The sequence below is a fragment of the Solenopsis invicta genome, chromosome 11 (assembly GCF_016802725.1).
Source record: "Solenopsis invicta isolate M01_SB chromosome 11, UNIL_Sinv_3.0, whole genome shotgun sequence".
NCBI classification, from domain to species: Eukaryota; Metazoa; Arthropoda; class Insecta; order Hymenoptera; family Formicidae; genus Solenopsis; species Solenopsis invicta.
Genome location: NC_052674.1, coordinates 11131624 through 11145711, shown reverse-complemented (window position 1 = coordinate 11145711; position 14088 = coordinate 11131624). Strand labels below are relative to the sequence as shown.

Here is a 14088-nt window from a genome sequence, read left to right as displayed (position 1 = left end):
GGCGCTTGCGCATCAAAGCATAGGTTAGGACAGAGTTAGGTTAGGTATTCCCGGAGTTCGCACGTGGGATGTGTTCCGCTTCGATTCGGTTCCTTTGAATGTTTTAAATGAAGTGAACGATGTGTTTGCTCGATTAACGTGCGCCAAGGCAATCCATTAGCATGAAGAACAAGCCAACCCGGCACAAGGAGGCGAACGTCTTCCGGGTAAGTAGAGTCGATAGGGAACGCGTAAGGTTAAATTGATCGCGTGGCTTTGAAACCGGTCTTTTCTGTCGCAGTTCAAGCCGTTCTCCGAGAGAGTGACGGAGATCGACGTCGATGTCTTTCACCGTGTGGCACATCGGAATGAGGATGACGCCGAGGAAATCGAGACTTATTTTCACGAGACGCTGCAAAAATGGAACTTTCTCAACCTGACGGAAGGCTATACCGCCTTCAGGAAGCAAGTGCGGGACATTGTCACGTTGCCCCAGTTGCTTCACAAGAAGCAACATGTAATCGACACGCTTATGTTGTACCTGAAGAAACGAGATCCCTTGTTCCTGCAGCCGATTCTAGAGTAAGTAGCACATGACGTGAATTGTGTATAAAAGCACCGCAAAGTTTTCGTTATTATTAGGCATATATTTTTTTATTCTTCCTTGTAGGTTGATAATAGCTGTAGCAAGAGATCTTCAGAAAGAGTTTTACGATTATTTCCCAGAATTTCTGTCTGAGATAATATGTCTGCTGCAAACAAAAGACGCCGAGCAGATAGAGTATGCTTTCACTACTCTAGCATATTTGTTTAAATTTCTTTGGAAATATCTGACAAAGAACATTAGAACTGTGGTACCTTTGTTGCTGCCACTGCTGGCCGACACGCAGCCAGACTATGTAAACAGGTTTGCTGCCGAAAGTTTTGCATTTGTAGGTCGCAAGATTAGGGATAAAGATTCCTTTTTGAAACTGGTGCTGCATGCTCTGGAGGATAGAAATGAAAACGCTAAGAAAAATGGGGTATCAGGTTGTGGAAAGCTGTTGTTTGAGATTGTATCTGGTACTCCAGGACAGTTCCATTCTTGTGGCGAGCAGATGTTGTTGCTTTATTTCAATGCTCTGCAAGATGAATCTATCGACCAAGAGCTCACCTACGAAGTACTGCGAGAAATCATAACGTGCATATTGCAAAATATACATCCACAAAAATGTGATATCATGTGGAACGTTATATTAAAAGTAATTGACGCGTTTGTCGAAAAATCGAAGCAGTCGTTAGAATCATCTGAGAGGAAACGCGCTTTGATTCTATTTCTGCGTCTTGTACATATCATTATCAACTATAAAAACGGAAGATTCTTAACCGACACTGTATCCTTAACAAAAAGATTTGTTGTCATAATGGACACATTGAGCGAAGACAATAATGTCTTGCAAGAAGTTATCAACGTGTCTGTTGCTATACTCATGGCGTCCAACGTCAAGCTAATGCAAGAGAACTCGAGTCAGCTATTGCTGAAAATTATGGCGGTAAACGATGTGGAATTATTGTACTCCGCTGTTGAAAATTTAATATCGTATTCTTCGTTTGAAGTCTTGGCGTTGCCCCACGTATTGCGGCGCAGCATGTCTAACAAATTCGATGGTAAAACGTTACTTCTGTTAGCTAAAATAATTCTCGCAAAAGCATCACCTTGTCTCAATGGCATAACTTTGAACAAATGGAGAAAATATATTTTAGATATACGGAATATCGGAATTGAGATTATTGATTATTTCTTGTTGGAATTGAAAACGTTGTCTACTGATACCGTTTCGCTCGACGCATTGAGGATTTTGATTATTTTACCACATTTGAAGCCGTTGCGCGAAGAATTTAAGAACATGTTGAAAGATGGTTTATTATTTTTGCATCAAAAAATATTGGAATATAATGCGGATGATACTGCGGACGTTAATAAAACGGCTTTCGTATTTTTATTAACGCTGGAATCACTGATACACATGTCAGAGCCAAGCGATCTTCACGAGTTTTTGGTAAAATCTGACATGAAAATAATTGATCTTGTTGAAAAACACCAAGATAATAAATATATCTTAAACGCGATAGATCTCTGCTTAACGTATTTCGCTACGTCGCAGCATCACGCGGACTATATAAATTCAAAATCGTTTGATAAATTGAATGACAATGTTGTAAAAAAGTTCAGTTCACCTTATGGCAATGTTCGATTGATCGTGGCGCATTTGTATTCCTTGTTTTCTAACGTCGAAGATCTGAAGAGGCCTTCGATGGAAATTGGTGATGGAAAAAATGCTATGGAGCTTGTGTACCTGGCAGAACGCGAGTCCGCGACGATACAAAATTACCGCAGCAAGTTGCTGCACTTGCAAGCTCTAGGATTTCAAAATTACGCGGTAGCTAATTTAAATCCGAAGTATTACGAATTTCCGTTACGATGCTTGATTGGCAATCTGTACGTCAATTTTTCCCTGCTCTGGCAGCCGGTGACTGCGATTATAGCTAGTTATGGCAACAAGGAATGCTCGCAGTTCTGGCCAATATTTCTGACCGAGTTAACGTCTAACAATGTACCGGAGACTGAACGAAAATCGTCATTCGATTGCCAAGTGGTTTCGTCGTTGGAAATGTTAATAGAGAGACACGACGACAAGCCTGATTTTGAGAATCACAAGATTCTTCTCTGGAAATGCATGACACATTTCTCACATTACGCCGAGACAAAAAATAGAGACTTAACCGGATTATTCATCGATTTCGTAAATGCAAATTTTTTCCGATCCAATTCCGACGAGGGCAAGTGTTGCGATGTCGAAAAGCGTAAAGAATTAATCAACGCTGACAATGACACGGACGATGACGAGAACGAAAGCGACGAGGAGCGTGACGAGAGCGTAAAGATCGCGCGAGCGGACGCGATGAAAAGGAATCACAAGGTGAAACTTTTACTCGCCCAGATGGAGATATTCGACAAGGTGCAAAATCCGAAAATGTTACATCGAGAAGCGGAGATGCATCAGATCTATCTGGATTTGATTTCGTCGAGGAACGCCGACATTCAGAGAGCTGCTCTGAATTGTCTCTTCGCGTACAAATACAAATATCTTTTACCGTACAAGGAGTCTTTGTACAATTTGATAAATGAGAAGAATTTTAAGAACGAGCTCGCACGCTTCAAGTTGGATCGGGAGAGCAACATGATAGAGGAGGAGCATCGCGAAAATCTCATGCCGTTCATAATGAGAATTATTTACGCCAAAATGATTATGAAGATCGGCATAAGGACCGGTGGGAAAGCCGGTGGATTCGCACGGAGGAAGATCATCCTGCGCTTTCTAGGCGGTGCGCAGGAGGACGAGATGATCGTGTTCGTCAAAATGGCATTTAGACCGTTCAAGTCGTACGTATCGCTGGAAGTGGACGAGACGTTCGACTTGAGAAAGTACGCTGGGAACATCATCGATACCGTCGACCTGAATAACGTCATGCCGCCTAAACGTATGCAGAGCGCCGTGAATCTGCTGGCGTTAATGATAGAACAATTTGGTGGGAAAATGTCGACGAAGTTACTGCCGCGTTTGCTCAGGATACTGATTTGCATCTTGGCCGAGGTGGACGGCATTCTGCGCAAATCGGGGGAGGTTTATCCGGGATATCTATCGACGATTAAGAACGTGAGGACGAGTTGTATCGGCATACTGGCCAGATTCTTCACGCACTTCGAGGACTACGACTGGAAACGGCACGAGATAGACGCGGTCTATCATGTCGCGATATTTCCTTTATTGCAGAAACTGCCTGCCGACGGTATACACAGTCCTACGGCCTTGCTGAAGCTATTCATGGCGTGGGGCCAGAATCCACGGTATTATCCGTTGTTTGCTAAGCACCAGGAGGACAACGAGTCGATCACTCCTCTTCCTTACATCATGCGACTCCTGTCGAATCCCAAGACGCATCAATCCGTCATCAATGCCATTCTGGAGATAATTGAGAAGATGTTGACGCTGCAGGACTACGGGAGATCCAATGAGAATGCGATGCAGGTGGACGAGCCGTTCTTACCGCTAACACCAATACTTACCAATGTGCTCGAGGTGGAGGAGAAGGTACTTTCGACCGGGGTCAACTACGGCTCCGTTATACTCCTGCCACATGTTCCTCGTATTCTGGAGTTCATCAAGGATAAACTTAAACGATCCAATAAGAGCATGAACAAGACCGAGTTAATCATACTGTCGCGAATATCTGAATTCGTCACGGACGCCGAGACATGCAACACAGTGCTGAAGCTAATAATACCCGTGTTAATAAAGAAAGCTATGTATGGCAGTAACGAGGTGGCCGTTATGGGACTGCTGACGACCGTCACAAACTTGATAAAAATTGTGAATGAGCCGGAGATTCACCTGCGTTCCATCGCGCCGTTGATAGGCTTCGTGTCGGACGTGCCCGCTCGCAAGATTCTTCTGCAGCTGTACCGTACCATCGCTGAGAGGTCTGTGGAGGAGCGTCGCGAGGCAATGATCCGGGATTGTGACGTTCTAGCTGCGCTTAACGCGTGGGATCACAGGTGGATCGATCAACCGGACTTTCAGAAGAGATTGGACGCTTTCAACCTGATCAGCGACATGGCTGGCAGAAACGCGATTACACTGGAATTTGGCGTAACCGTGATACACAACTGCTTTTACTTTCTGAAAACCGAGTCGGATTTGGCGATGCGAGATTGCTCCGGCCAGTGCCTGAAGCTCGTTGGGACGAAACTGGCGAGAGAGCACCAGAGTAACGTCCTGAACAGGCGTTACCTAATGGACGACACTATCTTACCGCTTATGAGGAAGGGCATTACGAGCAAGAACGAGGCCATTCGCTTTCAATCGATAGCGTTTTTGGGACACCTGGCCCTAGAATGCGCGGACGTACATCCCGTTTTACGAGACTTGTCCCTACTCGCCAATCGAGCCGATCCCGAGGTCGACTTCTTCGAGAACATGCAACATCTGCAATTATATAGGAGAGCTCGTGCCTTGTTGAAGTTCTGCGCGCTTGCTAAGACATTGCAGAAACCGTTTAATCCTAAAACGTTGACGCAATTTATTCTTCCTCTTTGCTCCTCGTATTTGTGCAACGAAGCTTTCATTCATAAGAACAGCCTCATTGACGCCGCCATCGAGAGTGTCGGAGTAGTGTGCAAGCTGTTACCGTGGCATCATTATGAGATTATCTTGAAGCATTATTTAGGCAAATTAAGGAGCTCCACGGAGTTCCAGAAGCAAGTCGTTAGAATAGTAGTAATTATATTGGACTCCTTCCATTATGATCTTTCAAAATACAAGCCAGCAGAGAAAGTCGCGCATGTCGAAGCTACTTCGACAGAAACCGAAGACGACTCTGCTTTTATCACTGAAAAGGAAGAAACTAATGATGTAACTGGTGAGGATGAGAACCTTGAAAATACGGAACAAGGAGATGAGGAAAAATTGGAGGAAGCACTAAACGATGAGAATGTTGAAGGTGTTGAAGAGATAATAGAAAAGGATAAGGAAGTGATAAAAGAAAATTTACCGATAATGGAAAGACAAACGCTACTTTCTCAATACGGCGCAAAGAAAGTGATATTCAGTATTTCGAACGACTTGCTGCGTCAACTACATCGATCTATCATGGCGAGAACTCGGCAGGAGAGTAGTCATAAAATCAACAAGAAGAAGATCGCCTCTGAAACGGAGGAGGACGATTTACTGAGAGTTCCCATTGCTCTCGCGCTTGTTAAGTTATTGCAAAAAATGCCCGAGAATCTTCTGGATGCAAATCTGCCAGGGTAAGCAACGTATCAAATATTTTACATTTTTTTTTTAAATTATTTTGTTTACTGGCACTAATCCAAGATCCTCAAATTTAAAGTTTCAAGAAAAGAGGAAAAAATGTATATATTTAATAATTGCTTTACAAAAAATTGTGTAACGTATATATATATATATTTTTTTTTTCCAGAATTTTTATGAAATTGTGTACATTCCTAAAGTCACGTATGGAATCGGTTCGACGTGCGACTCGCGAGACACTGCAGAAAATTATGATAACTTTAGGACCAAAGTATCTTCATCATCTTTTGAAAGAACTAAATACATTGTTAACAAGAGGCTTCCAAGTACATGTTCTCGTGTATACAGTACAGGCTGTATTACTCGCATTGAAGCCGTATTTCCAGAAATGTGATATCAATAATAATTTACAAAGCATCCTGTCTGTAAGTATTAAGTATTTCTAAAATGTTTGATCGCACAAACTTTGCCATTATATTTAATAGTATTGATGAAAAATATATTAGTAGACACAATATAGTTTACATTATCGTAATATCGTATTAGTAATGTCGTGTTCGTAATATAGTATACATCGTATTATCTGATATTTAATTATGATTTTTTCTCTTCTCTATTATTTAAGCAATCTCACAAATAATATCTAATAATATTTTTGACAATTTATTTGTTGGAAATAAGGTGTCGATCCCAATTATGGGTTATTTAAAGTTAAAGTAGTTTTCATTAATTTGTGTAAATTTAATGATTAAACATTTAAAAAGGCTGTTAATGTCAATTTAAGTAGGAAATATTACAATTTCAATGAAAAATGATTAGGGAGGTTTTATAATAATAATATTCCATTTTTTTTTAAATATCAGCAGTGATTGAGAAAGTGATTTTATATTACAATAATTACAAAAAAAATACAAGAAGAGTTTTGCAATTTTATTACTATATATATATATATATATATATATATATATATATATATATATATATATAGCAAACATTTAATTTTGTAAATTGATTCGTAATTAAGACTTGATTCATAAGTGGAACCATCACCTTATTTGCCAATTTTTTTAAATGTCTAATCTTGAACAAATCTTGAAGGAATGTATTTATCTGTATTTGTATGATACACTTTTATCTGTAATAACTACTACAATACACTGATAAAGTTTGAACAGATATTTGAATTGTGTATCTTTAAATAATTATTTTTACATAGGTGTGTAAAGTGGATTTATTTGGATTAACCGCAGAAGAAAAGGAGGTAGCTGGTATTGTTAAAAACGTGTCAGAGGCAAAGAGTACTAAGAGCTTTGATATTTTCCATATTTTAGCGGAATTTATAACAGAATCTTGCTTATTAGACTTGATTCTGCCGTTAAAGGAAATGCTAATAAAGACGCATTCGCATAAAACGATACATAAGATCGTGGAGTGTTTTCGGAACGTAACTCTGGGATTGGCAGACAACGTTTACATACCATTGGAACAAATGCTCATATTTCTTTACGGTATTATTTCGGAAAGCATACCAGACCTCATGCCGGAAAAGGAAAGTAAAAAACTTGTGGAAGAGGAGCGGAGAAGAGAAACGAAAGCTTTGATACAGCAGTCGGATTATTTCCTCATACCACAGGAACCCAAAAACAGGATGGGTATTAAAGCCACTGCAAAGACTACCAAGCATGCCAACGTCCATGTAATAATAGAATTCGGTTTGAAACTGTATCACATATTGCTGAAACGAGACAAAATCTCCGGCACGGAATACAAACGTTACCTGGAACCATTTGTACCACTTTTAAGTGATTGTTTAAAATCGCATCATATTAAGCTATGTACTGTAGCGTTACAATGCTTAAATTGGATGCTTAAGATGGACCTAGCTTCGATGCATTCGTCAATATCAGACATTTGTACTTCTATGTTTAACATTTTGCATAAATACGCCGCTGCGGGTTTAAGCAAGGGAGACAACTTCGATCTCGTGATGGCCACGTTCAAATGCATGTCCGTACTCGTTCGCGACGTAAAATACTTCAGCATCGATGCTGATCAGCTGAAGATTCTTATCTTATACGCGGAGCAAGACTTACACGACAGCGATAAGCACGCTACCGCATTTACCTTGCTCAAGGCTATAATACATCGAAAAATGATTACCGCTGAAATGTATACCGTCATGGAAAAAGTAGCGATGCTGAGTATCACCTCGGAATTAGAGCACGTTAAATTGCAATCGCGTTCTGTGTTCTACTCTTATCTCATGGGTTATCCGCTTGGCAAGCATTTGGACAAACACATATACTTCTATCTTACTCAGTTGAGTTACGAGATGCAACCGGGCCGATTGAGCGCACTAGAAATGATTCACAGCATTGTCACGGGATTTCCGTTGAAAACGTTAACCAAAAGAGCAGAAATCATATTTGTAATGACCGGTGCAAGATTGATAGACGATGACGATCCAACCTGTCGTAAACTTTGTGCGAAATGTATAGAAGAAATGCTTATGCGAATACCCTTTAATGTTAGGAATAAGCTGTTTGACAAGTGGCCTCTTCAGTGGCTAAGTGATTCTAAAATAAGATACCGGACGTTAGCAGCACAGTTATGTGGCATATTCGTGACTGTTGAAAAAAACAAATTCGATTCGCGACTGCCTCAAGTCGCGCCGTTGTTATTGAAGCAATTTCACGTAAAATTCTCGCAGAAAGATTCGAAGAAAGAAAGAATGGAAGATCATCATTTGATTCAAGTGTTACAATTGCTACTAAAAATAGCAAAACACACATCTTTTTTTACGAATGAAACGTACAAAGATTCCATTGATTCTTTTGCCGGTAAGTTATTTTTACTGAAATGTTAGAAAGATTTTTTTTTTAATAAGTACTCTGTATTTTTACATTTTTTATTTCAGAATATAGCCAATCATTGTTGGCGCATCCACATTTGTGGATTCGATTAGCGGCAGTGAAATTAATTGGTTTTATTTTGGCTGCTCTTGACGTTGATAAAGTCGTGGAACTTTTAAATAATTCAGATAGCGATCCAGTACATGAAGGTTACATGTACTCGAAGCCCATCGACACTTTAAAGAGTTTAATTTTAGATTTAGTAGCTCAACTTTATCCGGACATGACATTTGAGCAATTAGCAGACGAGGTTGTCAGAAATCTAATCTTTATCGCAAAAATGTTGAAATCGATCACAAGACCTGCGAAAAATGATGACCAAGATAATGGAAATAAGATGAATGATAGTAACAATTTATCTTTTCACTGGCTTATTAGGAGACTGAGAAAAGCTGTTAACATAGAAATAACGCAAGCTCCAAAGTCAACATCAGTGGTATGAAATTAAAAAAGTCCTATTTCCAAATATTTATACATCTATAAAATATTTTGTAGATATGTATTATATATTTGAAGATAAATTATGTGAATGATATATTTTCAGAGAACTGCAATGTTTAAGTTTGTTGCGGGTGTAGTAAAAACAGTGCCTATGGAGTACCTGAACGCGGTACTTTTTAATATCATGTCGCCATTGGTGCGAGAGATGACCATAACGGAAGAAACGAACACTGAATTAAGTCGACTTGCCAAAGAAGTAGCTACTATGATTAAAAAATCCATAGGAAATGAAGAATATGTCAAATTACTGAATCAAGTGCAACAAAAGTTGGACATTAAGAAGGCAGAAAGAAAAAAAGTTCGCGCGCAACAGGTAAATTTATTGTTATTGTTTTACATCTTTATTTATTTTTATATTGCAGGATATAAAAAAGTACACAGAATTTATATATATATATTTTTTTATTAGTTTGTGACAGATCCTGACCTAGCAGCTAAACGTAAAATGGCTAAACAACAAAAGAAGAAGGAGGCTAAAAAAAGAAAACTGGACACCATAAAAGGAAGCAAAAGAGTAAAAAAACGTAAAAAAGCAGAACTGGATGATATGTAATTTATAAATGTAATATAACTTAAATAAAAAATTTTACAATTTAAATACATAGGTAGAAAATTTATATTTTAATAATTGTTACTTGTAAATATTTATATAAGCGAAATATATATAAATAAAATAGTTGAACGACTATTTAAGAACTCTATAAATGTAGGAGAATATACAAATATTTATGTAGATAAATTTTATAATAGTATAAATATTTAAACATTCATAATATTGTGCAACAAATTATATATATATATATATATATATATATAAAATACACACATGTGTACGTGTTATATATATATATATATATATATAAAATACACACATGTGTACGTGTGTGTGTGTCATTTTTGTAATTGATTTTTATGTACATTTATAAAAATGTATATTTTTCAAAAAATTATGTTATCTTGTTTTAAAAATTTTATTTTCTGTTCTATTTCTTTTCAAAAAATTTAAAGAGTGCCTTTAATTTCTCCAATTTCAATATTTTTAATTTATAATAATATTATAATAGAAGACTTTCTTTAAGTTAATTAAAATGATATAAAAAAGTGAAACAACTTCATGAATTTGACGTTTCTTTCACTATCTGCTATTGTTTTTTTTTTTTTTTTTTATGATTTGATCGATTATACACCATGTATTCGCTCTTTCACGTCGAATATAATGTATTTTAATCAATATGAATTTAATAGTGAATGCAATAGCAATTTTCAAACGGATTATAAATCATTGAGTTTTTTTATTATTTATGTTTACGTAGATAATAAGTATATCTATTTTGTATATGTATCAACCTTATTTTAATACGCTTTTTTATTATCGTATGTTTATACGCAATACGTATTTTTTCTAAAAATGTATTATACATATTGTATTATACACAATGTATGAGACATTATGCATAGTGTCTGATATGCATTCAATATTTTAATATTGTTCTTTTAAATATTAAATACATTTGTATCTTAACCGATGAAAAGGCATGTTAACCATTTTGATTTTGATTGATTTATTCAGGAGATTAAGAATGTCCATTCTGGAAAAGAATAAATTCTGAAAATGTAAGTTAACTTAATCGCAAGTTAATATATTAATTTATTTTATATAAAATAATTTTCCATAAAATTTTATATGGTAATATTTATCATATTATTTTATATTATTAAAAAAAATTAATTATAGAAATGGAAAAATATTCGGAATAACAAATTAAAGTTGAAAAACTTTATAAAGTTCAATCTTTTCAATTTCTATTAAAAATAATTTTCAAGATTTATTATAATAAATTATTATTTAGATTTATTATTTTAGAATTGACAATTCATCTCTAGAATTCAGTTTTCAGTTATAAAACATTATCCGAATAATAATTTAATTGATATTTGACACACGAAAAGCTTTGACACATGAAGTTGAAAAAAATTGAATTTTTTTCTGATTGACGTTGGTGTCACGTGTGGATCGCTCGAAACGTTAGTGCCAAGTGTCAAATTAAAAGGTATTTTTAAAAAAACGACAGAACTAGAACAAGAATATACATACACATACTGAAAAAAAAAAATTTGTCTTAATGGCCAATTTTTACTGGCTGCATAAAAGTTTGCAACCAAGTAATAGATTATCGTGCGGAAGTTATTAGACTTTAGTAACTAATAAGTAAACCGCTACAGGATAAATAATTGGTTGGAGTAGCAAAGTCACACATCTAATCAACTTTGTAACAGCTTTGAAAATTGATTGTTGCAACCAATGACAATGCTATGCCATATTTTATCATCTAAATTGGCTGCATCAACCAATTCTAGGCTGCAGCAGCCAATCTTTTTTTTCAGTGTAGCACAACAGAATAGTAAAATAACCGCGAATACTGAGTGACTATTTGCTAATGTCTAACTTGATAATTTTTGTGTATCTTTTTAAATATTTTTACATACCTTTAAACACCTTTAAATATCATTAAATATTTTTACTTGCAGATAGCACAAAGGTCATAATAATTTTTCGTAACATGCTATCTTGATGTTATCTTAGTCTTATAATGATTTCGTGTTTTACCTTTAAATATATTTAAATACATTTAAATGATCGTACGTACGTACTGCTCAAATATTATTATGATAAAATTTTTGTACATATATGTACGTATGTATTTGTATGTACGGTCTAGTTTTGTTTAATTTATTAGTTAAACAAAAATAAAAAGACAAAGCAAAGAATAATCTTTTTGTATATATATATAGCACTCATATCTAACAGATGCATATCTAATGTAAATGAGTTATACATACATGTATATACAATTTTTATTATAATTGTATTACACTGAACCTTGTAAAGATATTTAATCTTCTATAGGAAATTAAGATTTTTTTTTTGGCACAAAGGCATTTCACTTTCAAATTTAAATTTATATTATATAAAGGTTTGAGATTAACAACTATTTGATAATGTAAAAAAAGTTAAATGATTATAACTATACTGCACACGCACAGCAACATATGATAAACACAATTTTAAAATATGCAAAAAACGACACGTGTTCTTCGCAAAATATTTTTAAGTTGACATTAAATAAACGCGCGTAAAAGCCAGATGTTTGCGTAAACAGCAATCGTACGTCTCCCTTATCAGTTCAAAAGTTCGGTTTATTATATTTAACGCGACATAACTCCGATTCGTGAACCCGATAGAGCGCAAAAATGGATATAAAAAGGTAGAGCATTCGCTTTTCCGCTCATCAACGTGTTTACTATCGAAAAGTGTGAATATATTGGGCAACACTTAACATTTTTCGCACGGCTCATCGGACATTCCTTCAAGCTGGCGCCAGATTATACGCGATTCGGGGCGATTCGTGACTTTTGATTTCAAAGAAAATCTTCCTTTAGTATGAAATGGTACCGAATGACGAATGCGAGCTCAGTATGTATGCCCCCAGCCCCCATTTGCTCTATCGAATATTATATGAAGCGAATTATGAACTATCTCGAGTCACGCATTATTTGGCGTTACATCTTTAGCGAATTCCTCTGCTATACATTGAATCGCAATTTCACGATTCACCGTCAGACATAATTTCTCGAAACGATGTCGTTTCGATGTCAAAAATGCAAGTCGAAAATTTTCAAAATTTTCGTTAATTTCGAAAGATTTTTTATTCCAATTTCGAATAATTTTTAACTTTTATTCGACATCGAAACGACATCGTTTCGAGGAGCTATTTTTATATTTTCCGAGAACATCCCGGAATAGAACAAGAATAGAAAAATAATTTATTTTTTCTCTTGTTATAGAATTATTTCTGACTAGGTAAAATGATTTAAAAATCGAGATCATTTTGATATTGGTTCGAATTAAGATTATTGTTGAAGGTATTTTTTTTACTTTTGTTCATTTAAGATAATAACGTTTTTGTTTAATTTATTTGTTCAAAAATCGCTTTATTTTCATGTTTAAAAATGAAACCAATTTTCACTTCTTAATATAATTATTGAAAATTATCTTTTTAACAAATAAAGAATGTAAAAGAAAACTTTTCCTAAAATTTTTTTGATTTTTTGTATAATATATTTTTTAGAACAGTTCTCAGATTTTTTGTGATGTAAACTTTAAAATATTTTGAAACACACACACACACACACACACATAAAATTCTGAGAAAGATATAAATTTCTCAATATTTCTAAAGTATTCTAATGTGTATAAAAATTTTCAGATAAGCAATAAATATTGTTTAAATCGACGTCGAATAATGTCGATTTGATAAATCATTACATGCGGAAATCATTCTATTTGTTTTCATGTGATAAATGATAAAAATAAACGATGCAATTAGTTAATTTTTTTTTTACATTGCATCGATGTCGATTTAACCTTTGAACACAATTTTTCAGAATATAAGATTATTTATTACACACACACACACGCACGCACGCACGCACGCACGCACGCACGCACACACGCACGCACGCACGCACGCACGCACGCACGCACGCACGCACGCACGCACGCACATACACACACACACACACACACACACACACACACATATATATATATTTAAAAAATGTATGAAACTTTTATTATACTCTTTACATACGCAACTTTTGGTTACTCGAAAATGTTTTGTAATATCGACGTAAGTTTCAAATCAATCTTTAATGACGTCGAAACGACATTGTTTCAAGGAAGCATTTCTGAAGGGAAATGTAGCTTTATCTAATCGTTCTTAATAATTCTGACTTTCGATATGCGCATACTTTTTTTTTTAATCTACTTCTCGCATTTATTA

The 14088-nt window shown here is 35.5% G+C and overlaps 1 protein-coding gene across 1 annotated transcript; it reads left to right on the top strand.

Moving 5' to 3' along the window:
* The first annotated feature begins 44 nt into the window (after window positions 1-44).
* On the top strand, window positions 45-9844 carry LOC105201475 (small subunit processome component 20 homolog). Its single transcript, XM_026137827.2, has 8 exons — window positions 45-206; window positions 281-561; window positions 650-5827; window positions 6001-6256; window positions 7048-8671; window positions 8749-9179; window positions 9288-9557; window positions 9654-9844. The coding sequence occupies exons 1-8, from the start codon at window positions 162-164 to the stop codon at window positions 9795-9797; spliced, it is 8229 nt and encodes a 2742-aa protein (XP_025993612.1). The 5' UTR covers window positions 45-161; the 3' UTR covers window positions 9798-9844.
* Window positions 9845-14088: the final 4244 nt, after the last annotated feature.

Bases quoted from the DNA above. Each gene is read 5' to 3' on its own strand.
- LOC105201475 (XM_026137827.2), top strand. From the start codon at position 162: ATGAAGAACAAGCCAACCCGGCACAAGGAGGCGAACGTCTTCCGG. The intron at 9,180-9,287 runs GTATGAAATTAA...ATATATTTTCAG, and splicing joins CTCCAAAGTCAACATCAGTG to AGAACTGCAATGTTTAAGTT. The intron at 9,558-9,653 runs GTAAATTTATTG...TTTTTTTATTAG, and splicing joins AAAAAGTTCGCGCGCAACAG to TTTGTGACAGATCCTGACCT.